At 40.9% G+C, this 24,802-nt stretch overlaps 1 protein-coding gene across 3 annotated transcripts; it reads left to right on the top strand.

Annotated features, from left to right (window-relative positions):
• Positions 1–430: 430 nt before the first annotated feature.
• Positions 431–24,010, top strand: CDKN3 (cyclin dependent kinase inhibitor 3). Of its 3 annotated transcripts, none has more exons than XM_023230944.1 (8): positions 431–641; positions 3,425–3,507; positions 4,966–5,021; positions 12,245–12,289; positions 14,990–15,212; positions 19,396–19,427; positions 21,350–21,453; positions 23,784–24,010. In XM_023230944.1, exons 1-8 carry the CDS (start codon positions 633–635, stop codon positions 23,868–23,870), a joined length of 639 nt encoding a protein of 212 aa, XP_023086712.1. In that variant the 5' UTR covers positions 431–632; the 3' UTR covers positions 23,871–24,010. The 3 variants fall into 3 exon arrangements, with proteins under 3 accessions (XP_023086712.1, XP_023086729.1, XP_023086723.1); XM_023230961.2 differs by lacking the exon at positions 23,784–24,010 and adding an exon at positions 21,706–21,780; XM_023230955.1 differs by lacking the exon at positions 4,966–5,021 and having other exon boundaries at positions 518–641; positions 3,425–3,443.
• The last annotated feature ends 792 nt before the right edge of the window (positions 24,011–24,802 follow it).

Genomic DNA, 24,802 nt, shown 5'->3' with positions numbered 1-24,802 from the left:
ACATGGAGAAACCCGTCTCTACGAAAAATACAAAATTTAGCCAGGCTTGGTGGCACATGCATGTCTGTAATCCCAGCCACTCGGGAGGGTGAGGCAGGAGACTCGCTTGAACCCGGGAGGCGGAGGTTGCGGTGAGCCGAAATGGCGCCATTGCACTCCAACCTGGACTACAAGAGCGAACTCCATCTCAAACAAACAAACAAACAACAACAACAAAAAACACCTCTCAAACCTATGGACCACGCTGACTTCCTGCCATCAGAAAGCGAAGTTTTCCAGCGTCCCGCAAGCTCTAGGGCCGCCTTCTCACTCTTCCGCCCCCTGCACTCTCCCAACTGGCGGGAGGAGGGCGCCCTCCCAGCCAATCAACGTCCCACAGGGCCCGCCTCCCGCGCGTCTTTCAAAGGTCTCCTAGGAACCAATCAGCGATTAGAGGCCAAGCCTTCGGCCATCCGAAGGAGGAGTAAGAAGCTAGAAGCGGATCTGATTGGTTGCTGGAAGACGCCGCGCCCACCTCACAGAAGGACGAACCAGTGAGCTAAGCGGAGGGGGCGCGGGCTCGGCCCGGACACCGGTGAGTCGCCGGCGCTGCAGAGAGAGGCGGCACTGGTCTCGACTTGGAGCGGCCAGCGATGAAGCCGGTGAGTCGGACCTGCTGGGGCTTGGAGGAACGAGGCGGCAGGGACGCAAGCGGTCCCGGGGACCCGATCCTGGGACGGAGGGCAGCCGTAGCCTGGTAGCACTGCGACTTACGCCATAACCGTCCTGTGGGTCGGGGAGGTGACTTTGCCCCGCACAGGCACTAGAGACGAAGGAGCAGGGTCGGTGGCTGACGAAGGAAAGACGGACATTCGCTGTGCATCTGCTGTGGGCTGTCACCTGTCCCCTGCGGGGTCTCATAAGCCTCCCAGCCAACGAGGGCCGAGCCTCGTTGTACCGAGGAAACCGAGCCGAGGAGCTTGAGTGTCAGCGATGAGTGGGCGCGATACCCCAGCCCCAAAGGGTGTCCGGCTGCTGCCCTGCACCCACTGGGGAAACCATGAGTACGAATGCCACGCCGCGGCTTGTGGGCGACACCACCGCTGTCACCATGCCCCAGGGCCACCTGGCAATGCTGCCCTTTTCCCATGACGTTCAGAATCACAGGGCCTGGGGAAGCAGAAACGTCCAGCTCTGTTAGGATGAATAAACCTGGTGAATGGGCCACAGAAATTTGAAATATGAATCATTAAAGCTGCTTTAAAGAAAAAGCAGATGCAGGCAAGACGCTGAAGATCCCCCACCTAACCCATATTTCCTACTGCCGGGGTTGACAACCTTCTGGAAGCCTTCCTTGGGTGCAGTGTATTATAATACTTCAGATAGAGCCAAAGCAACAGAAATGCATAGCCTAGGGCTGGGTGGTGGCTCGCGCCTCTAATCCCAACACTTTGGGAGGCCAAGGTGGGCGGATCACTTGAGGCCAGGAGTTGGAGACCAGCCTGGCCAACACGGTGAAACCCCTTCTCTACTAAAAATACAAAAATTAGCTGAGCGTGGTAGTGCACGCCTGTAGTGCCAGCTACTCAGAAGCCTGAGCCATGCGAATAGCTTGAACCCAAGAGGCAGAGGTTGCAGTGAGCTGATATCACGCCAGTGCCCTCCAGCCTGGGCGACAGAGCAAAACCCTGTCTCAAGAAAAAGAAAGAAAAAAATAAAATACATAGCCTAAATTGGCCATCCTGTGATCTTCAGTACCAAGACCGTTGTAAAATACAGCTTCAGAGGTAGAAAGGGCATTAGGTGGTTACACTTGCTAATCCCTATGTTGCCATGTGGAGGGACATCAGCTGTCCTTCACTCCTGGCCTGTTTCTCCACCTGTCCCCATTGAGTTATCTGATCCCCGAGTTTGGAAGGAACCGAACACCAGTATCTCAACTTTTTCTTTCCTTCTCTCTTGGGAGCTACCTGCCTGCCTGCAGAAGGTGCTTTCTGGTCCACTCTCTGGCACACAGGAGCCCTAGACTGTCCACGGCCACCTGTGACTGGGTGGACACATTTGTCTAATTCTGAGTTGAACAAGGGGCAGGCGCACGTGGCAACAGCTTTAAGCTGCATACTCCATTTGATATACAATAATAAAACTCCATTTCCTTATCTTTCAATTGGTTTCAACTAGAGAGTGAGAAAAGGGTATGGGTTTTGTTCTGTTCTCTTTTGTTTTTCTTTTTCTTTTTCTTTTGATTCTTTAAAATTTCAGCAGGGAGTGTAGAAGTCTTCCATGTCAAAATGCTGCAGGATTAAGTTCCAACTGCTTAGATCAGCATACAAAGTCTGTCTCAATCTCTCTAGTCTAGTGATTCATAAAACTGGCAGGTTATTTCACCTACACCACCCCCACCAAACTACTAGGCGATGTGGGGATTGTTTTTTGAGAAAAGGGATGGGCAAAACTACTTCTTCATCTCCTCTACTCCATCTCTATTTTGATATCACAGTTCCTCAATACAAGGGCCTTGGGTTACCTTCTTTCCTTTCTTTTGTTTTTTGACAAGAGTCATGCCCTGTTGCCCAGGCTAGAGTGCAGTGGTGTGTTCCTGGCTCACTGCAACCTCTGCCTCTTGGGTTCAAGCGATTCTCCTGCCTCAGCCTTCTGAGTAGCTGGGATTACAAGCATGTGCCACCATGCCCAGTTAATTTTTATATTTTTGATAGAGCCAGGTTTTGCCATGTTAGCCAGGCTGGTCTCAAACTCCTGACCTCAGGTGATCCGCCCGCCTTCTCCTCCCAGAGTGCTGAGATTTACAGGCATGAGCCACCGCACGCTCCCTTTCCTATCTTCTTAAAAACCTGCTCTTTCTTCAAAACCCAGCTAAAGCATTTCCTCTGTGAATCCTTCTCCAGCTCCCTACATGGTCAGTCACTCTCTTCTCTGCTCCACAGTATATAGTTCTGCTTCCATTTCAGCACTTACATAATACCTTTCTTCTGTAATCTATGCACACATCTATCTCTCCAGCCATACTGAAGGCAGGCTATTTATCTTATAGATCTTTTGCATCTTCAGTGCTTGGCAAATGAAGGTGGTCAAGAAATATTTCTGAATGAATAAATCTCCTCACTTTATAGTTGAGGAAAACTGAGATCCAGAATCAACTGAAGTAGCTTGTCAGAGAGTAGACAGTAAGTGGCAGAACCAAGATCAGAAGCCAGATGTCTTGGTTCCCAGTCCAACTCTCTTTCCACTATGCAGTGCCGTAATTATTAATAGGAAGGTAAATAGCAGTCATTTATTACTAATATTGCTGATCTCAGTGATATTCTGGATTGATGACTGAATACATTGCAAATATGAATTCAGTGTGTGTTTAGACAAGGACTAGCTATCCTAAAACTACAGAAAAAAATCTTTACAATTATTTAACATAACATTTCTTTTGAAGCCTAGTTCAATACAGACAAGTGAGTTTGACTCATCAGACGAAGAGCCTATTGAAGATGAACAGACTCCAATTCAGATATCATGGTATGTTAGCATTTCTGATCAATGATGAGCTAAAGTCACAATCTACATCATAAATGTAAATTTAGTTACATCATAATCTTAGTAGAATGTAGTTCACATATTGAAAACATTAAGGGTTTATCCCCCTCTGATTATATAATTTTAATCGTTAATGGATCTTCTAACTCCATGATTCATTTACTGTCTATAATATAGAACAAGACCCTTTTTTTTTTTTTGGCCCTTCTTTATACATTGAGAAAACCTTAGTAGAAGCAAGTAAGTAAGAAATAGAGGTAGGATTGAAATAATCTCCCATTTAGTACCAAAATCTACTTATTCTTTTATGACAAAAGAATAATATACCAAATATGAGATGAGATATTTAATCATTTCTCATTAAATCAAATCCTAGGTAATACTTAGAAGTAATGTCACAGTAATGCATCTATCAACAGACTGTTTAAGATAAAAGCCACATCAATGCAATAACAAAAAGTTTCTACATAAAATCAGCCATTTAATCTTGGCAAGTGACTTATGGTTATACCAGATTCTCTACAATGAGCAATCAAATACTTTCTCTCATCACCGCAAATATAATAGTCTCTCTCCTTAAGAAAGCACCATCCCTACTGTCAGAAGAGAAAGACAGTCCTAAAGGTCTTTTGTCCTACCATCAAATAGCATTAAACCTTCCATTTTTACTTAAAACTCCCATTTAAACACAAAAATTCATCGAATTTTCAAAGTCAGGTGGTATTTAGATGATGCCTCCTGTCTTCCTTTAAATCATCTTCTGACATGCAGACAAGGTGAGCCTCTGTCCCTGAGTGCTGCAAACTGGGAATGTGATTTCTTGACATTATTTCTTTGTAATCAAAAACCTGTGGTTTTCATCATATGAAATCATATCTGTTAAGGAAGTTCTACAAAAAAAAAAATCTTAAAATAGTAACAGAATAAATGTCGGGGAGAAAATTGTCAGTCATTTTCCTAAATCACTAATAGAAATTATCTCAGGTAATATACCACAGGATAACATAAGTACACCATATACTACCTTTTGGCAATCTAGACATTATTATCTTTAAGGTAAATTTAAATTAACTTGGCTTTTCGTTTTCTTGTTTTTGTAGAGGCAGGATTTCACCATGTTGCCCAGGCTGGTCTCAAACTCCTAGGCTCAAACAGCCTGCCTGCCTTGGCCTCTCTAAGTGCTGGGATCATAGGCATGAGCCATTTGTCATTTTTAATACTTAAATAATAACAAACAAATAAGTCCCTGTTTTAAAACTTTGTCTTTCTATTTTTTGTGTGTGGCCAACATATTGATATTTAACTATGAATTCTTATTTTGTGACTACTGTAAAACTTTAACACACCCTTATTTGGTGGCAAGCACCCATATTGATTAAACTGAATTTCCATTTATAACGTTTTTAAAAACTAAACGTGATAAATTTTTCTTCTTTTCAGGCTATCTTTGTCACGAGTGAATTGTTCTCAGTTTCTCGGTTTATGTGCTCTTCCAGGTAGGTAACACAATAATGGGCTTCCTATCTATATATATATATTTTTTTCTTTTAATTTATTTTTTATTGCAGTAGCTTTTGGGGGAACAGGTGGTGTTTGGTTACATGAATAAGTTATTTAGTGGCGATTTCTGAAATTTTGGTGCACCCATCACCAGAGCAGTGTATAGTGTACCCAATGCATAGTCTTTTATCCTTCATTCCCCTCCCACCCGTTCCCCCCCACCCCCAAAGTCCATTGTATCATTCTTATGCCTTTGTGTCCTCACAGTTTACCTCCCACTTATGAGCGAGAACATGTGATGTTTGGTTTTCCATTCCTGAGTTACTTCACTTAGAATAATAGTCTCCAGTGGCTGGGTGCAGTCACTCACACCCGTAATCCCAGCACTTTGGGAGACCAAGGCGGGCGGATCATCCAAGACCATCCTGGAAAACATGGTGAAATCCCGTCTCTGCTAAAAATACAAAAATTAGCTGGGCATGGTGGCGCGTGCCTGTAGTCCCAGCTACTCGGGAGGCTGAGGCAGGAGAATTGCTTGAATCCAGGAGGCAGAGGTTGCAGTGAGCCGAGATCGCACCACTGCACTCCAGCCTGGCAACAGAGCAAGACTCTGTCTCAAAGAAAAAAAAGAATAATAGTCTCCAGTTCCACCCAGGTTGCTGTGAATGCCATTTTGTTCCTTTTCATGGCTGAGTAGTATTCCATGGTGGGGATGGGGATGGGGGTGGGGGTGGGGATGAGGGTGGGGGTGGGGGTGGGGATGAGGGTGGGGGTGGGGATGCGGGTGGGTGTGTATCTCACATTTTCTTTTTCTATTATACTTTACAACCCCACTTTTTGATGGGGGTGGTTGTTTTTTTCTTGTAAATTTGTTTAAGTTCCTTGTAGACTCTGGATATTAGACCTTTGTCAGATGGATAGATGGCAAAAATTTTCTCCCATTCTGTAGGTTGCCTATTCACTCTGATGATAATTTCTTTTGCTGTGCAGAAGCTCTTTCGTTTAATTAAATCTCATTTGTCAATTTTGGCTTTTGTTGCAATTGCTTTTGGTGTTTTAGTCATGAAGTCTTTGCCCATGCCTGTGTGCTGAATGGTATTGCCTAGGTTTTCTTCTATGGTTTTTACAGTTTTAGGTCTTAGGTGTAAGTCTTTAATCCATCCTAAATTAATTTGTGTATAAGGTGTAAGGAAGGGGTCCAGTTTCAGTTTTCTGCATATGGCTAGCCAGTTTTCCCAACACCATTTATTAAATAGAGAATCCTTTCGTAATTGCTTGTTTTTGTTAGGTTTGTCAAAGATCAGATGGTTGTAGATGTATGGTGTTATTTCTGAGGCCTCTGTTTCATTGGTCGATATATCTGTTTTGGTATGTGTACCATGCTGTATTTGTTACTATAACCTTGTAGTATAGTTTGAAGTCAGGTAGCGTGATGCTTCCAGCTTTGTTCTTTTTGCTTAGGATCGTCTTGACTATATGGGCTCTCTTTTTGTTTCATATGAAATTTAAAGTAGTTTTTTCTAATTCTGTGAAGAAAGTCAGTGGTAGCTTGATGGGGATAGCACTGAATCTATACATTACTTTGGGCAGTATGACCATTTTCACAGTATTGATTCTTCCTATCCATGAGCATGGAATGTTTTTCCATTTGTTTGTGTCCTCTGTCATTTCCTTCAGCAGTGGTTTGTAGCTTTCCTTAAAGAAGTCCTTCATATACCTCGTAAGTTGTACTCCTAGGTATTTTATCCTCTTTGTAGCAATTGTGAATGGGAGTTCACTCATGATTTGGCTCTCTGTTTGTCTGTTATTGGTGTATAGGAATGCTTGTGATTTTTGCACATTGATTTTGTATCCTGAAACTTTGCTGAAGTTCCTTATCAGCTTAAGGGGATATTGGGCTGAGACAGTGGGGTTTCCTAAATACACAATCATGTCATCTGTAAAAAGAGACAATTTGACTTCCTCTCTTCCTATTTGAATACTCTTCATTTTTTTTCTCTTGCCTGATTCCCCTGGCAAGAACTTCCAATACTATGTTGAATAGGAGTGGTGAGAGAGGGCATTCTTATCTTGTGCCCATTTTCAAAGGGAATGCTTCCAGCTTTTGCCCATTCAGTATGATACTGGCTGTGGGTTTGTCATAAATAGCTGTTATTATTTTCAGATACGTTCCATCAATACCTAGTTTATTGAGTGTTTTTAGCAAGAAGGGGTGTTGAATTTTATCAAAGGCCTTTTCTGGATCTACTGAGATAATCATGTGGGTTTTGTCACTGGTTCTGTTTATATGATGGATTACATTTAATGATTTGCATTATGTTGAGCCAACCTTGTATCCCAGGGATGAAGTCGACTTGATCGTGGTGGATAAGCTTTTTAATGTGCTGCTGGCTTCGGTTTTCCAGTATTTTATTGAGGATTTTCGCATCAATGTTCATCAAGGATATTGACCTGAAATTTTCCTTTTTGTTGTGTCTCTGCCAGGTTTTGGTATCAGGATTATGGCTGGCCTCATAAAATGAGTTGGGGAGGATTCCCTCTTTCTCTGTTGTTTGGAATAGTTTCAGAAGGAATGGTACCAGCTCTTCTTTGTACCTCTGATAGAATTCAGCTGTGAATCTGTCTGGTCCTGGGCTTTTTTTGGTTGGTAGGCTATTAATTACTGCCTCAATTTCAGAACTTGTTATTGGTCTATTCACGGATTCGACTTCTTCCTGGTTTAATCTTGGGAGGGTATATGTGTGCAGGAATTTATCCATTTCTTCTGGATTTCTAGTTTTTTTTTTGCATAGGGTTGGTTATAGTATTCTCTGATGGTAGTTTGTATTTCTGTGGGATCAGTGGTGATATCCCCTTTATCGTTTTTTATTGTGTCTATTTGATTCTTCTCTCTTTTCTTCTTTATTAGTCTGGTTAGTGGTCTATCTATTTTGTTAATCTTTTCAAAAAAACCAGCTCCTGGATTCATTGATTTTTTTGAAGGGTTTTTATGTCTCTATCTCCTTCAGTTCTGCTCTGATCTTAGTTATTTCGTTTCTTTTTTTCTTTTTTTTTTCTTGAGGCAGAGTCTTGCTCTGTCGCCCAGGCTGGAGTGCAGTGGGACGATCTCCACTCACTGCAAGCTCCGCCTCCCGGGTTTAAGCCATTCTCCTGCTTCAGCCTCCCTAGCAGCTGGGACTACAGGCACCCACCACCACACTGGCTAATTTTTTTGTATTTTTAGTAGAGACGGGGTTTCACCATGTTAGCCAGGATGGTCTCGATCTCCTGACCTTGTGATCCACCCGCCTTGGCCTCCCAAGATGCTGGGATTACAGGCATGAGCCACCACGCCCAGCCTGATCGTAGTTATTTGTTGTCTTCTGCTAGCTTTTGAATTTGTTTGCTCTTTCTTCACTACTTCTTTCAATTGTGATGTTAGGGTGTCGATTTTAGATCTTTCCTGCTTTCTTATGTGGGCATTTAGTGCTATAAATTTCCCTCTAAACACTGCTTTAGCTGTGGCCCAGAGATTCTGGTACATTGTGTCTCTGTTCTCATTGGTTTCAAATAACTTCTTTTTTTCTGCCTTAATTTACCCAGTAGTCATTCAGGAGCAGGTTGTTCAGTTTCCATGTAGTTGTGCGGTTTTGAGTGAGTTTCTTAATCCTGAATTCTAATTTGATTTCACTGTGGTCTGAGGGACTGTTTGTTATGATTTCTGTTCTTTTGCATTTGCTGAGTAGTGTTTTACTTCCAATTATGTGGTCAATTTTAGAATACGTGCGATGTGGTGCTGAGAAGAATGTATATTCTGATGATTTGGAGTGGAGAGTTCTGTAGATGTTAATTAGTTCTGCTTGGTCCAGGGCTGAGTTCGAGTCCTGGATATGCTTGCTAATTTTCTGTCTCATTGATCTGCCTAATATTGACAGTGGGGTGTTAAAGTCTCCCACTATTATTGTGTGGGAGTCTAAGTCTCTTTGTAGGTCTCTAAGAACTTGCTTTATGAATCTGGGTGCTCTTATATTGGGTGTGTATGTATTTAGGATAGTTAGCTCTTTTTTGCATTGATCCCTTTACCATTACATAATCCCCTTCTTTGTCTTTTTTTTATCTTTGTTGGTTTAAAGTCTGTTTTATCAGAGACTAGGATTGCAATCCTTGCTTTTTTTTGCTTTCCATTGTTTGGTAAATATTTCTCCATCCCTTTATTTTGAGCCTATGTGTTGGCATGTGAGATGATTCTCCTGAATATAGCACACCATTGGGTCTTGACTCTTTATCCAATTTGCCAATCTGTGTCTTTTAATTGGGGCATTTAGCCCGTTTACGTTTAAGGTCAATATTGTTATGTGTGAATTTGATCCTGTCATTATGGTGCTAGCTGATTATTTTGCCCATTAGTTGATGCAGTTTCTTCATAGCGTCAATGGTCTTTACAATTTGGTATGTTTTTGCAGTGGCTCATACCAGTTGTTCCTTTCCAGGTTTAGTGCTTCCTTCAGGAGCTCTTGTAAGACAGGCCTGGTGGGGACAAAATCCATCAGCATTTGCTTGTCTGTAAAGGATTTTATTTCTCCTTCACTTAGGAAACTTAGTTTGGCTAAGTTTCTGGGTTGAAAATTATTTTCTTTAAGAATGTTGAATATTGGCCCCTGCTCTATTCTGGTTTGTTGGGTTTCTGCAGAGAGAGCCGCTGTTAGTCTGATGGGCTTCCCTTTGTGGGTAACCAGACCTTTCTCTCTGGCTGCCCTTAACATTTTTTCCTTCCTAACATTTCAACCTTGGTGAATCTGATGATTATGTGTATTGGGGTTGCTCTTCTCGTTGAGTATCTTTGTGGTGGTCTCTATATTTCCTGAATTTGAATGTCATCCTGTCTTTCTAGGTTGGGGAAGTTCTCCTGGATAATATCCTGAAGTGTGTTTTCCAACTTGGTTCCATTCTCCCCGTCACTTTCAGGTACACCAATCAAACATAGGTTTGGTTGTTTCACATAGTCCCATATTTTTGGAGAACTTGTTCATTCCTTTTAATTCCTTTCTCTCTAATCTTGTCTTCACACTTTATTTCATTAAGTTGATCTCCACTATTTGATATCCTTTCTTCCACTTGATCGATTCTGCTATTGAGGCTTGTGTATGCGTCACAAAGATCTCGTGCTGTGTTTTTTAGCTCCATCAGGTCGTTTATGTTCTTCTCTAAACTGGTTATTCTAGTCAGCAGTTCCTCTAACCTTTTATCAAGGTTCTTAACTTCCTTGCATTGGGTTAGAACATGCTCCTTTAGCTTGGAGGAGTTTGTTATTACCCACCTTCTGAAGCCTACTTCTGTCATTTTGTCAAACTCATTCTCTGTCCAGTTTTGTTCCCTTGCTAGCGAGGAGTTGTGATCCTTTGGAGGAGAAGAGATGTTCTGGTTTTTGGAATTTTCAGCCTTTTTGTGCTGGTTTTTCCTCATCTTTGTGGATTTATCTACCTTTGGTCTTTGATGTTGGTGACTTTTGGATGGGGTTTCTGTGTGGGCATCCTTTTTGTTGATATTGATGCTATTGCTTTCTGTTTGTTAGTTTTCCTTATAATAGTCAGGCCCCTCTGCTGCAGGTCTGCTGGAATTTGCTGGAGATCCACTCTAGACCCTGTTTGCGTGGGTATCACCAGCGGAGGCTGCAGAACAGCAAAGATTGCTGCCTGCTCCTTCCTCTGGAAGTTTCATCCCAGAGCGGCACCTGCCAGATGCTAGCTGGAGCTCTCCTGTACGAGGTGTCTGTCAACCGCTGCTGGGAGGTGTCTCCCTGTTAGGAGGCACGGGGTTCAGAGGCCCACTTGAGGAGGCAGTCTGTCCCTTAATAAAACTTGAGCACTGTGCTGGGAGATCTGTTGCTCTCTTCGGAGCCAGCAAGGCAGGAATGTTTAAGTCTGCTGAAGCTGTGTCCACAGCCATCCCTTTCCCCAACTGCTCTCTCCTAGGCAGATGGGAGTTTATCTATAAACTCCTGACTGGGGCTGCTGCCTTTCTTTCAGAGATGCCCTGCCCAGAGTGGAGGAATCTAGAGAGGCGGTCTGGCTACAGCGGCTTTTCTGCACTCTGGTGGGTTCTGCACCCAGTTCAAACTTCCGGCTGGCTTTGTTTACACTGTGAGGGGAAAACCACCTACTCAAGCCTCAATAATGGTGGACACCCCTCCCCCCACCAAGCTTGAGCATCCCAGGTTGACTTCAGACTGCTGTGCTGGCAGTGAGAATTTCAAGCCAGTGGATCTTAGCTTGTTGGGCTCCGTTGGGGGTGGGATCCACTGAGTAAGACCACTCGGCTCCCTGGCTTCAGCCCCCTTTCCAAGGGCGTGAATGGTTCTTTATCGCTGGCATTCCAGGTACCACTCAGTTGGAAATGCAGAAATCACCCATCTTCTTTCTGCATTGGTCTCACTGGGAGCTGCAGACCAGAGCTGTTCCTATCCGGCCATCTTGCCCAGGAATCCCATATTTTCTTTATCCATTCACTGATTGATGGGCATTTGCGTTAGTTTTACATGTTTGCAATTGCAAATTATGTTGCTATAAACATGTGTGTGCAGGTGTCTTTTTCATATAATGACTTCTTTTCCTCTGGGTGTATACCTACTAGTAGGATTGTTGGTCAAATGGTAGATCTACTTTTAGTTCTTTAAGGCATCTCCACACTGTTTTCCATAGTGGTTGTACTAATTTACATTCCCACCAGCAGTGTAAAAGTGTTCCCTTTTCACCATATCCATGCCAACAATATACTTAGAACAAGTATTTGGTCAACTAACATATCATTCTCTGTACTGGGTAATAAGTAAATTTCACAGACCATCAGCACTGGGGGATACACTTTGCGAAGCCCTCATGGTGGACTATAGTTAAAGGAACACAGATCTACCTTTCACCCCTTCCAGATCTGCAGTCACAGCCCTACAGTTGTGCTTTGCTAATCTTAATAAAGCTTATAGCCTGGGGTACAAATGAGGCTGAGGACTACAACCAGGTACTTGTTACAGAAGAAACATAGAATACAGAATCCTTGATTAGGATGAATCCCTTTGATTATATTCCTAGAAATATCAGAAATTGAAATTCATATTCAAAATATAATTGAAACATATAAATGATTTTGTGAAATGACTTTATAAAGCAGCTATATAAGTGTTTAAACATACCTGTTACATATGACCAAAAACTGACTTTTTTACTTGCTTTATTATTACTTGTAGGTTGTAAATTTAAAGATGTTAGAAGAAATGTCCAAAAAGATACAGGTACGTATAATATCACACAACCACACTAATGGGTTTTTTAAATAGCACTGAAAATCTCTCTCTCAAAAAGAACAAATCGTAGTTTATTTTTAATACAACAATAAATTTTCAGTATTTTGTGAAGTTTCAAACTGTAGACTTATTCTGATATGTAAAGAGGTATTTGTGAAGACCATCATGGAGTTGCTTTTCACTGATTGTTGTAGTTATATTATACATATAAACTACATTGGAGGTTAGAATGTAGAAGTTGGCAGGAAAAAAGTATATAAATAGAAAACTGACATATTGCTCTTCCCAGTTCTTTACTGTTCCTTGCAGACTTGACTGTGGTAGTAGAAATTAAGCATGAGCTGGGAACTCCAAGTTAGCAGTGAAATTGTGAATCCTGTATGGAAAATTTTGAGAACCAGCATCTAGATGGAAAAGACAGAATGGGAACTGGTTGTTGCATGATCAAGGATGTTCATACCATTATAGCCACAGTCTAATAATCCTCATAATCTTCCCCAGTTTGGAATTTACATATTGCATGATACTAACAAATGTGAATTTTCAAAAGATTTTATTCTGATTGGCCTGGAATGTCTCAAACCTACTAGTCCTACCGATGTCCTTATAGTATGGCAAATTAAAATGTATATATTGCTTGATTCTGACCAGTATAGATTTTTTGAATCTTAAAACCTTTTCCTGGTTATTCTGGAACATCAGTTTGCTAATGTACTTTTAAAAATTTATTCCTGGCCAGGTGCATTGGTTCCACACCTGTAATCCCAGCACTTTGGTAGGCCCAGGCAGGTAGATCACTTGAACTCAAGAGTTCGAGGACAGCCTGGGCAACAAGGCAAAACTCTGTCTGCAAAAAATACAAAAATTAACTGGGCATGATGGCACGTGCCTGCAGTCCCAGCAACTTGGGAGGCCGAGGTGGGAGGATCGCTTGAGCCCGGGATGTCAAAGCCGCAATGAGCTGAGATGGTGCCGAGATCACAAGGTCTTGCTCTGTCACCCAGGCTGGAGTGCAGTGAGCTGCGATTGCATTAGCACTCCAAGTTGGTGGCAGAGCAAGACCCTGCCTCAAAAAAAAAAAAAAAAGTATTCCTTACCTACCAAAAAAAGACTTAAAGACGCTAATAGATAGTTGACCCTTGTAGCATTTATAAAAATTTTCTGCTTTAGACACACCCACCATGCTAGGAAATTTCCATCTGGAGAACATTTAGGTCATAAGCAAAATATATGTAATTTAAATCATTGGTTCAAAGTCTGTCTTGTACATTTTGGAATGTCATATTCATTTAGCATTTTCTATAAAAACAGTTTCCAATTTTTTTTTCTAAAAACTTTTTTTTTTCTGCAATGAAATCTTAAATGGAATCCAGTACATAAAACAGGTCAATTTGTTTGATTGGAGACCTAGAATCTCCCTGCAGCAGTTCCTGAGATACCTTCTCAGAAAGCTGGAAAATCACTGGATAATAAAAATTACCAAATGTGTACAAGAGGCAAATAGATGTACAGTACTGTACATCTCAGGGATTAGTTCATGAGAAGGTACTTTGTACTTAAATAGCTAAATGTCCTTGGATTTAAGGGGCAGGGAGAGGGCTGGAGTTGGGGGCACTTAGATCAGCCAGAGTTACTTATTTTAAACCAAATCCTCTTTAGTTAATATTGCCATAAAGAAGCCCCAGTGTAGAGAATGCCTATGGTGTTCATATCATTATAATGAAAAGAGCTAGGTCACATAAGTTTAATACAGGTAATGTTTTATTTTCTGGCGACCTAGTCTATAAAATTAAATACTCAAGGATGTGTTCCAGTGCAGATATGAGGGAGAATACTAGCACTCTGACACCATGGCCATGCTGGAGATTTTATATACAATACTCAGAGTCAAGCAAACAGCTAAGTGATGAAGTAACAGACATGGTTGATTTTGTGAGAAAAAGAAAAAAAGTACTATCATTCCTTAATTGAACATAGATCTATCATTCCTTAATTGAACATAGATCTATCATTCCTTAATTGATAGCACTTTTTTTCTTTTTCTCACAAAATCAACCATTTTTACTACTCAATTTTAAGTGTTTTAAGAGTTATTTTATGCCGGGCGTGGTGGCTCATGCCTGTAATCCCAGCACTTTAGGAGGCTGCGGTGGGCGGATCACCTGAGGTCGGGGGTTCAAGACCAGCCTGACTAACATGGTGAAACCCCATCTCTACTAAAAATACAAAATTAGCCAGATGTGGTGCCACATACCTGTAATCCCAGCTACTTGGGAGGCTGAGGCAGGAGGATCACTTGAACCTGGGAGGCAGAGGTTGCAGTGAGCCAAGATCGTGCCATTGCACTGCAGCCTGGTGACAGAGCGAGACTCTGTCTCAAAAAAAAAAAAAAGAAAAAAAGAAAAAAAGAGTTATTTTAAAGCAGTATTTATTGCAAAAAAATTTTTTTTGCAAGAACAGCAATTGACTTATTTTGAAATTCAGTAAAAGGCATTTTGACTTGTAAAATGAGGTTTAATTCTAGTCATCTTTTGATTCAGACATATCAATAGGCACTTCAGATTTATAGATTGTCGTTTGGTATTAGTTTGCTTTAAGAAACTTAACTTCATATTCTCCCTCTTGATGGTATTTAAATGTGTGGTGTTTTCTCTGTGTGTGTGTCTGTGTATCCTGGTCTATTGGCAGAAGAACTAAAGAGCTGTGGTATACAAGACGTATTTGTTTTCTGCACCAGAGGGGAACTGTCAAAATATAGAGTCCCAAACCTTCTGGATCTCTACCAGCAATGTGGAATTATCACCCATCATCATCCAATCGCAGATGGAGAGACTCCTGACATAGCCAGCTGCTGTGAAATAATGGAAGAGCTTACAATCTGCCTTAAAAATTACCGGAAAACCTTAATACAGTACGTTCTCCTTTTCTCCATACACTACGGGAGAAATGTCACAGTCAAAATGATTTCTGGAATCATGGTAGCCCTATTCAGTTATTACCTACTTCCTAGTTTGTTGTAAGGATTAAAAGGTAATAATGCACTAGAAAAGCACTGGCACAATGTCTGGTACAGGGTAAGTAGTCAAATATGTGCTGTTATTACTTTTCAAGAGTAGGGACAATAAATGAGTAGATTTGGAAATTATTAGAACAAGGTTACAAGCTTTGTTTTTATTTCTTTCCTTTAGTCTTAGACATTTAGTGGCAATTTTGGGACCCTCCTTTCCCCTCCTTACCATCACCACCTCACTTACTAGCTTTTCAATTGCTGAGTTGCTTTCAACAGCAAGAAAATCAATTTTTTGGCCAGGTGCAGTGGCTGGTGCCTGTAATCCCAGCATTTTGGGAGGCTGTTGTGGTGGATCACTTGAGCTCAGGAGTTCGAGACCAGCCTGGGCAACATGGCAAAACCCCATCTCTGCAAAAAATATACAAAAGAACATGCCAGGCACGGTGGTACGTGCCTGTAGTCCCAGCTACTCAGGAGGCTGAGGTGGGGGCACTGCTTGAGCCTGGGAGACAGAGGTTGCAGTGAGCCAAGATGACAGTACTACACTCCAGCCTGGGTGACAGGGAGAACCCATCTAAAAATAAAAAGAATAAAGTCGATTTTTTCAAAATTAGCTACCAAAAAAGTTATCTGTAAGCAACAAGCAGTCCTAAAAATATGACTTGAAAATTACATTTGATGATATGACTCTGCTAACAGATTGAAAGATGGCTTCTCATTGTGTGTCAGTGGCTATAAAAACACAAGCTGCTGGTGTGAAAGTTTAAAACAAAATAAAATAGGTTAAGGAAAGGGGACAAAATGAGGAAGACAGAGAAGCAGCTTGGAGGAAGGCCAGAGAGAGTGGCAGTGGGCAGTAGATACTAGCATGGCAAAGATTCAAAGGGGCAATGTGGGTAATAAACAAGAAATGCTCTGCCAGAAGTGAAACACACAAAGCAACAGAGAGCCAGCCATGGGGAGGAAACTGGCCTTTGCTATGCATAATGTACGTTTCATAGTCTAATAACCTGCTTAATCCTTTCTGGAATAAGGTAGGGTATTAAATAGTTTACAACCTCAAAAGCCCTAAGGTCCTTAGGGCATTGCTTTGAGCTAGAAGTATAGAAATTATATCAAATAGCCATGAGGTTCTCAGGGCACCTAGTGATAGGACAAGCCCAGCTAACGTCTCCCCTTAAACCTGTAGCCCAGGGGCCTCGTGCCAACAGCGCCAGTTCTGAAGGCAAACCAACTAGTACAAGGGTCTTTGGAGACACACACCTGTTTGTGGCCAAACTGAACTCTGACACACAGAGAAATACAGTTTGCAGAATATGCAGTAAAGAACTAGAAGCCATTCTACATCCTATTGTTTCCCATCTTCCTCTATGGAAAAGCATAGTCACTTATCCAGTACTAATTATAAAAGCTAAATTTCAAATAGATCCAGTTGTTGATGTGAAAGGTGCTGATACATATAGGTAAAATAGCATTAGATAGTTAAATGTAGCTGGGGAAACATATTTTCCAATATATGGCCCTATTTTTCAAACCATTTTGAGATTTTTTTTTTCAAATAAATTTTTGAAAGCTGCCTTTACTGAAAAGTTTCCAGAAATCAAACTAGCTCTGTTTAGCGAAGTGAAGCTTAACAAATTCTACTCTAGCTGGTTCTGGCAACCCAAATGCTCTGATGTTTGTGCAGACTACAAACAGGATAGACAGTAGATGGGTGACTTTGCATATGCTGAATGTTTCAGTCTCCCATAAAATAAAGCATCTGATAACTGGACTTTTTCATCATCCTAGAGCTTTCAAAGGTGTCCCACAGTGACTAGTTTATTTCCTATCCATCCTGCCATCTTTGAGGACCTGCACTTCTAGACAGCTATAGCGCTTATCCTTCAGCAACAGGGTCTGGTAAACCTTTTTCACTGTCTTGTTGTCTACCAGTGCCATCTCACTGGTTCTGCCTGGACATTTGCAGCCCTTTATAAATCAGTGAACAACACTGCTTTCCTACTGTATTTTGTAGTTTCCTGGGGCTATTGTAACAAAGTACCACAAACCGGGTAGCTGAAAACAACAGAAATTTCTTTTTTCCCATTTCTAGAGGATGTAAGTCCAAAATTAAGATGAGAGCAGAGCCATGCCCCCTGAGACTGAGGACAGTCCTTCCATGCCTCTTCCTAGCTTCTGGTGGTGGCTGTCAATCCGTGGCAGGCCTTGGCTTGCAGCCGAATCCCTCCAGTCTGCCTCTGTTGTCACATGATTCCTTGTGTGTCTGTCTTTGCATGGTGTTGTCCTCTTGTAAGGACATTAGTCATCTAGGATGAGGGCCTGCTCTAATTTATCTTAATTTGAATATACCTGCAAAGACTCTAATTCTGAATAAAGTCCCACTCACAGGTACAGGATAAGGACTTCAGCATGTCTTTTGCGGGGACATAATTCAACCAGTAACACCTACCACGTAACCACACGCTGAGACTACCAAAGGAGGCATAGTCCCCACCTTCAAGGAACCTGTAACTAACAACACTACCGCTGAAGTGCAGTAAGACAAGAGGCGGCACACAGGAGAATGATCCTCTCTGTAGGAGCACAAAGGCATTTTAGGAAATGAAATTTGAGGTTTTAAAAGATGAGTAGGAGTTCATCAAATAGAAGAAAAAAGATGAAAATAGCAAAAGGTATAAAATAGTATTAATCTTGCAAAAAGACACCGAAGTGTTCTATCTCGATTTTTTTTTTTTTTAATAAGACAGTTGTCTCTCTCTGTCACCCAGGCTGGAGTGCAGTGGCACTGTCATAGCTCACTGTAGCTTTGAACTCCCAGGCTCAAGCGATCCTCCCACCTCAGGCTCCTGAGTAGCTAGGACTCCAGGTGTGTGCCACCATGCCAGACCTTTTTTTTTTTTTTTTTTTTTTTTTTTTGTAGAGACAGGGTCTCGCTTTTTTGCCAAAGCTGGTCTTGAACTACTGGACTCAAGCAGTCCTCCCACCTTGGCCTCCCAAAGTGCTGGGATTATAGGCCTGAGCCATTATGCTCAGCCTCTACCTTTATATGGTAGATCCAGATCTCTGAAACAGGCCTGTGTCTGGAACACTTTGTAGAAAGCAAGTTCATGAGTAAGGCTAGGGGTCAGTACCTATTTGGTCCTCTATTTCACATCCTAAAGCAAGATATTTATCTACAGCTTTACCTACAATACAATACAATATAGTAATTGATGTCCTTAATAATAAGTCATCCACACTAATTTAGGTTCAGTATAACCTCTAAGTACATTAGGAAGCATGTAATACATGTTTTAGGATCTTTGAAAATGATTTAAATGAATAGTTTTGCTACTGAGGGTTAATCTCCATTTTTCTGGAAAATCCAGTTATACAAAACTGCTAATTTCTTCACAGTGCTAGATAACAGCAGCTAATGTTCATTTACTTCTTACTCTGCGCAAAGCTGTGTTCTAAGTCGTTGGCAAATGCTCACTCATTTGTGAGCCTCATTTAATCCTCACTCTGATGTACATACTATTGCTATCACCATTTTACAGGTGAAAAGGCTGAGTCCCAGAGAGACTGAATAACTTGCTTAGCTTTACACATGTAGTAAGTGGCAGAGCCAGGACTCAAGCCCAGGCAGTGGTGCTCCAGAGCCCATGCTCCAGACTTCAGTGATACCCTACCTCTGAACTCCTTTAGATACATGAACAGTTATTATCTACATGGCATTTGTCCGGTAACCACTCAGGTTTTGTTTAGACAGAGGAATAATCAAAGTGACAGTTGGTAAAACGTCTGATCTCTATTTATTGGTAACATTCTCCATTTCTCAGATGTGGATCTTGGAGCCTAAAGAGATCAATAAAAAGACTCTGCCTATCTTGATGTTTAGAGGTATTCAGAATTCCTCCCTACAAAGAAAGAAGCACACCTTGCTCTCAGTTGATTAAATCAAAAATATTTATTAATCTTCCTGTGCAAGGCACTGTGCTAGGCATTAGAGTTGTAAATAGAAGGCAGAAAGAGCAAGTCTTTAGTTGTAACTAGGGATAGAATGAAATGTACAAACTTGAAAACTGTATTTCCCTTTCAGCTGCTATGGAGGACTTGGGAGATCTTGTCTTGGTAAGAAATATATTTCTATTATTTTTTTAACCTCCAGATAGACAAACTTCTCTTTCCAGACCATATGCTCATTTTGTATTAAAATGGAACCAACCACAATGTAAGTTTGCTAAGACTCAAAGGATGACTGACGGCCCTGACCATGGTGTTCCCTGAAAAGCTTGGCTGGGAGTGGGAGGTAGTTTCAGCACTGTTCTGGAGGATTCTGGCAAAACATCATTTACAAGTCTTAACACCTGCATTCTTATTTGTTAAAATTTTTTGATGTTCTTCCTGTGTAGGTGTTATAATACAGTAACTTCCAAATAGTTTCCATGGGTAACTATTTATGAATACTGAAGTTACTATATGTTAATTTAAAATTTTTTTTAAATGTACTAGGAAAAGCAAAGAGTTCATGAAATGCCACACTGGAGTAGTAGTAATTTTTTTTTTTTTTTTAGTGTTGGATGACATCAGAATTGAAAGCTTTTGTGTTTCAAAGAATACTATCAAAATGACAAGACAACCCATAGAATGGGAAAAATATTTTCAATCTATATATTTGATAAGGGATTTATATCCAGAATATAAAAAGAACTCTTGCAATTCAGTAATAAAAAGATAGGCCGGGCGTTGTGGCTTATGCCTGTAATCTCAGCACTTTGGGAGGCCAAGGCAGACAGATCACCTGAGTTCAGGAGTTTGAGAACAGCATGGGCAACATGGTGAAACCCCATCTCTATAAGAAATACAAAAATTAGCCAGGCATAGTGGTGCGTGCCTGTAGTCCCGGCTCCTGTGGGGCTGAGTCTGGAGGACTGCTTGGGCCCAGGAGGTCAAGGCACCAGTGAACCAAGTTTACGCCACTGCACTCCAGCCTAGATGACAAAGTGAGATCCTCTGTCTCTCAAAAAATAATAATAATAATAACAATAAACACAACATAATTGAAAAATGGGCAAAGTATCTGAATAAACCTTTTATCAGGCAAGACACACATATAGTCAATAAGCACATGAAAAGATGTTCAACATCATTAAATCATCAGGAAATGCAAATCAGAACCACAGTGGATACCACTTGACACCCATTAGGAAGGGTATTATAAAAAACATGAAAAATAGCAAGTATTGGCAAAGATGTAGAGAAATTCGAACCCTCATACACTGTTGGTGGGAATGTAAAATGGTCCAGCTGCTTTGGAAAATAGTCTGGCAGTAGTTCCTCAAACAGGTAAACACTAACATATGACCCAGCAATTTCACTCCAAAGCATATACTCACAAACTTGTATACAAATGTTTATAGCAGCATTAATCATAATAGCCAAAAAATGGAAACAGCCTAAAATGTCCATCAGTTGACAAATGGATAAAAACAATGTGGCATATCGATACAATGGAATATTATTTGATCATAAAAAGGAATTAAATACAGATATAAGCTATAATATGTATGAACCCTGAACACATTATGCTAAGAGAAGTCAGACACACACAAAAAAATATTGTATGTTTCCATTTATGTGATTGCTCAGAACGGGCAGATCTACAAAGTAGACTAGTGGTTGCCAAGGGCAGGGGTTGATGGGGAATAGAGGATGATAGCAAAAGGGTACACTTCTTTCTGAGGTGATGAAATGCTTTAAAATTGACTGTGGTGATGGTTGCACATGTCTGTGAATATACTAAAATCACTGAATGGATGAACACTTTAAATGGATGAAAGAACGAAGCCAGTGTTAAACTTTAATTCAACCATATGGTCATTTAAGATCATAATTTAACTGTCAAAAACACACACTAAAAGTCTCAGTCTTTTAATTCATTTGGAACAATTACACCAGTCTTCTGTATCAACAGAAGTCTTATTAAATATAAAATGCTCTACCCTGTCACTAATTATTTAGCAACATATTATTTTTCTGTCATGTTCCATTAGTAGCTGCTTGTCTCCTACTATACCTGTCTGACACAATATCGCCAGAGCAAGCCATAGACAGCCTGCGAGACCTAAGAGGATCTGGGGCAATACAGACCATCAAGGTGAGGAGGTGGGCGGTGCTTGCTTGGTTGTGGTTGGGGTCACTGTTACACATACAGATTCATATGTAACCAAAAGGGCAGTAAAATGAAAATCCAAAGCACTCATTATTCAAATGCCACTCCACTTGCTTATGCTAAAAGCAATAATAATGTTTTTAAAAATTTACATGTAAATATAATCCAGGTAGTCTAAAAAAGCACACAGTATTTCAAACAAGATAATGGAAATGTGAACTTGGTTTACTCTTCCAGGATCTACCTACTGCTCAGTTTTTACCGCAGTCAGTTTTGGGAATGGATCCTCTCACCTAGAACAATGAGATGGTTATTATTAATGTGAACTTGGTAGGTTCTTGGGTAGATTCTCGGCCAAAAAAATCTATGGAAGATCCTATTATATCACCAAAACATTTAATAAAGATAGATGAATGACTATAATACAAAAAATGGAAAGCAGTGCTAATTATCCTTTGCGGTGGATAACTGGGGACATCTTCCACATGTATATTCCCCTAACACTTCAAAACACTACACTAGCAATGCCAAGGATATTGTATTAATCATGTTACTGAAAAGATTCTGCAGATTTCACTTCATTTTGTAGATCTGTAAAGCTAATGTGCCTGCCTTTTGGAAGCGTGCCCTCTCAGCATTAGAATCCACTCATCAGAGGAGTGGGCACCAAAGAATCCTGGCCGTTAGGCAGCTCCCTAGACTTGACAGCCCATCTTCCCAGGGTTAGAGTTCTAATTCAGTGTCATTAACAGTGAATTATCATAATTACTGATAAATGCACCAAGCAACCTGATTCTTAGGGCTCAAATAAGGTCATTAATGGGACAATCTATACAAGATCCACTCCACTGTACAGGTCTGAAACAGAGAACTCCCCTTATGTTAAAACCAAATGATACGGCCAGGCGCGGTGGCTCATGCCTATATCCTAGCACTTTGGGAGGCTGAGCTGGGTGGATCATTTAAGGCCAGGAGTTCAAGACCAGCCTGGCCAACATAACAAAACCTTGTCCCTACTAAAAATACAAAAATTAGCCAGGGGTGGTTGTGTGTGCCTGTAGTCCCAGCTACTTGGGAGCCTGAGGCACAAGAATCGCTTGAACCCGGGAGGCAGAGGTTGCAGTGAGCCGAGATCACACCACTACACTCCAGACTGGGCGACAAAGCGAGACCCTGTCTCAAAAAGAAAAAAATCAAATGATGCTTCAAATCCAAAAAGTTCATCTCCCTTCTCTTGAAAACAAAATACATGGCCATGGCAAGATGTATATATGAATATCCATATGTTTCACCTCTTTAACATTGCTGATAATTAAGCCCACATTACTACAGACTGTCAGTTTATCACCTCAGCATTCTGTGGCAAACAGGCTTGCTGGTGTTAGCAATGCAGTTTCCTCTTCTCAATAAGGGTATGAAATGAGATGATTGGCAGAGTAAGAATATCTTCTGGGAAGCTGTTAAAACCCCAAATAAATTATTTAAGGCTTTTACTTTGCTTATACCCTAAGATTAGTGATAGTTTGTTTTTAAAAAATATTGTCTATGGGCCGGGCGCGGTGGCTCAAGCCTGTAATCCCAGCACTTTGGGAGGCCGAGACGGGCGGATCACGAGGTCAGGAGATCGAGACCATCCTGGCTAACACGGTGAAACCCCGTCTCTACTAAAAATACAAAAAACTAGCCGGGCGAGGTGGCGGGCGCCTGTAGTCCCAGCTACTCCGGAGGCTGAGGCAGGAGAATGGCGTAAACCCGGGAGGCGGAGCTTGCAGTGAGCTGCGATCCGGCCACTGCACTCCAGCCTGGGCGACAGAGCAAGACTCCGTCTCAAAAAAAAAAAAAAAAATTGTCTATGAAAATTATTCCTAGTGGATTATGTCATCACAAAAAGCAGAAGACTAGGGCTTCTATAAATTAAGAAATGGGTTTTCTTAAATGTACCAGTCACTTGCTATAGAAAGTGTTCTGCCCTTACCAGGGGGGAAAAACGTTAGCAAAAATAATGTCATTATGTACTTTTAAAATCTTATTTGGTCCTGTAAGTAAAGAGAGAAAGGATTTTAGACTTATAACATATCCATCTACATTTCATTTCACCTTCTGATTTTTAGAGACTTGTAGAGCAATAGTTTTTCACACTACTATATAGCTTTACTAAAAGATAAAACTTCCCCACGATACAAATGCTTCCTTACCCAAAAAGATGTAGAATTGTGCTTAGCAAGTATTTTTTATTCCTGATACCTGCTAGTATTGTGCCCACACTGATAACTAGTTTTCCACAGTGTATTCCAATGTATCTTTACTTTTTTCAGCAATACAATTATCTTCATGAGTTTCGGGACAAATTAGCTGCACATCTATCATCAAGAGATTCACAATCAAGATCTGTATCAAGATAAAGAATTTCAAATAGCATTTATATGACCATGTCTGAAATGTGAGAGTTCTGGCATCATTTGTATTGAAATGAAACCACTAGTGTTATCAACTTGAATGTAAATGTACATGTGCAGATATTCCTAAAGTTTTATTGACAAAACTCATTGTGTCTTTCATTTCTTATAGGAACAGGAAAATTGGGATAGGAAAATTGGTATGCAATTTTCCTTTTAGAAACGAACTGGTTGTTCTGGTATTACTTTACCTGGAGGTAATGCTGAAAACGTACATGTGGAAAAATATTTGACTGCCTATTTTTAATACTTAGTACTTCATTTTTACTTCATTTTACTGTTTGTAACCACTGGGTGGCATATGACAAAGTAATAAGTAAGAAAATTGGTATGAGTGCCCAAACTTACTTTTAAATAATGTCCCCCTCCCTCTCTATTCCTCCCAAAACTTCTGCTTTTTACTTCATAGACCTACAGAATTGAAAAGGATCCTGTGAGTCTTCCAGTCGCCCCCTCCCAGTACTGGATCAGCCCCAAGAGTGTTTGTTTATTCACTATCTGTGGGAACATTTTCAGAGATGAGGAATTCACTGGTTCAAACCGCTGCTCCACTTTTTTTCCACCCTAGGAACTATATGGAATGAGATTAATCCTTTCACATTTATTTCATAAAGAACTTAGCTACAGATTAACAATTTCCAACTCTCTCACTCCTTCACTTCCCCCTATACTATGAAACAGCTTTTTTCATCTTTAAATTCAACTTTGAGTTACCCAAAACAGTCATTTGGGCTGTAGACAAGGGTCACACACAATGTGTCAAACAGACACACCTGTTTGAACAGTCAGTGGTTTCAGTAGGGCTTACAGTAGTCACATGGCTCTCTTGGCTACTGGTAATTAGAAGTGTGAACCCATGTCCATTTGGCAATGACCAC

The sequence above is a fragment of the Piliocolobus tephrosceles genome, chromosome 6 (assembly GCF_002776525.5).
Source record: "Piliocolobus tephrosceles isolate RC106 chromosome 6, ASM277652v3, whole genome shotgun sequence".
NCBI lineage: Eukaryota > Metazoa > Chordata > Mammalia > Primates > Cercopithecidae > Piliocolobus > Piliocolobus tephrosceles.
The sequence above is the reverse complement of the archived record's forward strand: the minus strand, read 5'-3'. Positions and strand labels throughout refer to the sequence as shown.

What these genes read in the sequence shown, in the direction of transcription:
- CDKN3 (XM_023230944.1), top strand. An exon ending in ACTTGGGAGATCTTGTCTTG is followed by an intron (nt 19,428 to 21,349) that starts GTAAGAAATATA and finishes ATGTTCCATTAG; the next exon opens with TAGCTGCTTGTCTCCTACTA. An exon ending in GGGCAATACAGACCATCAAG is followed by an intron (nt 21,454 to 23,783) that starts GTGAGGAGGTGG and finishes TACTTTTTTCAG; the next exon opens with CAATACAATTATCTTCATGA.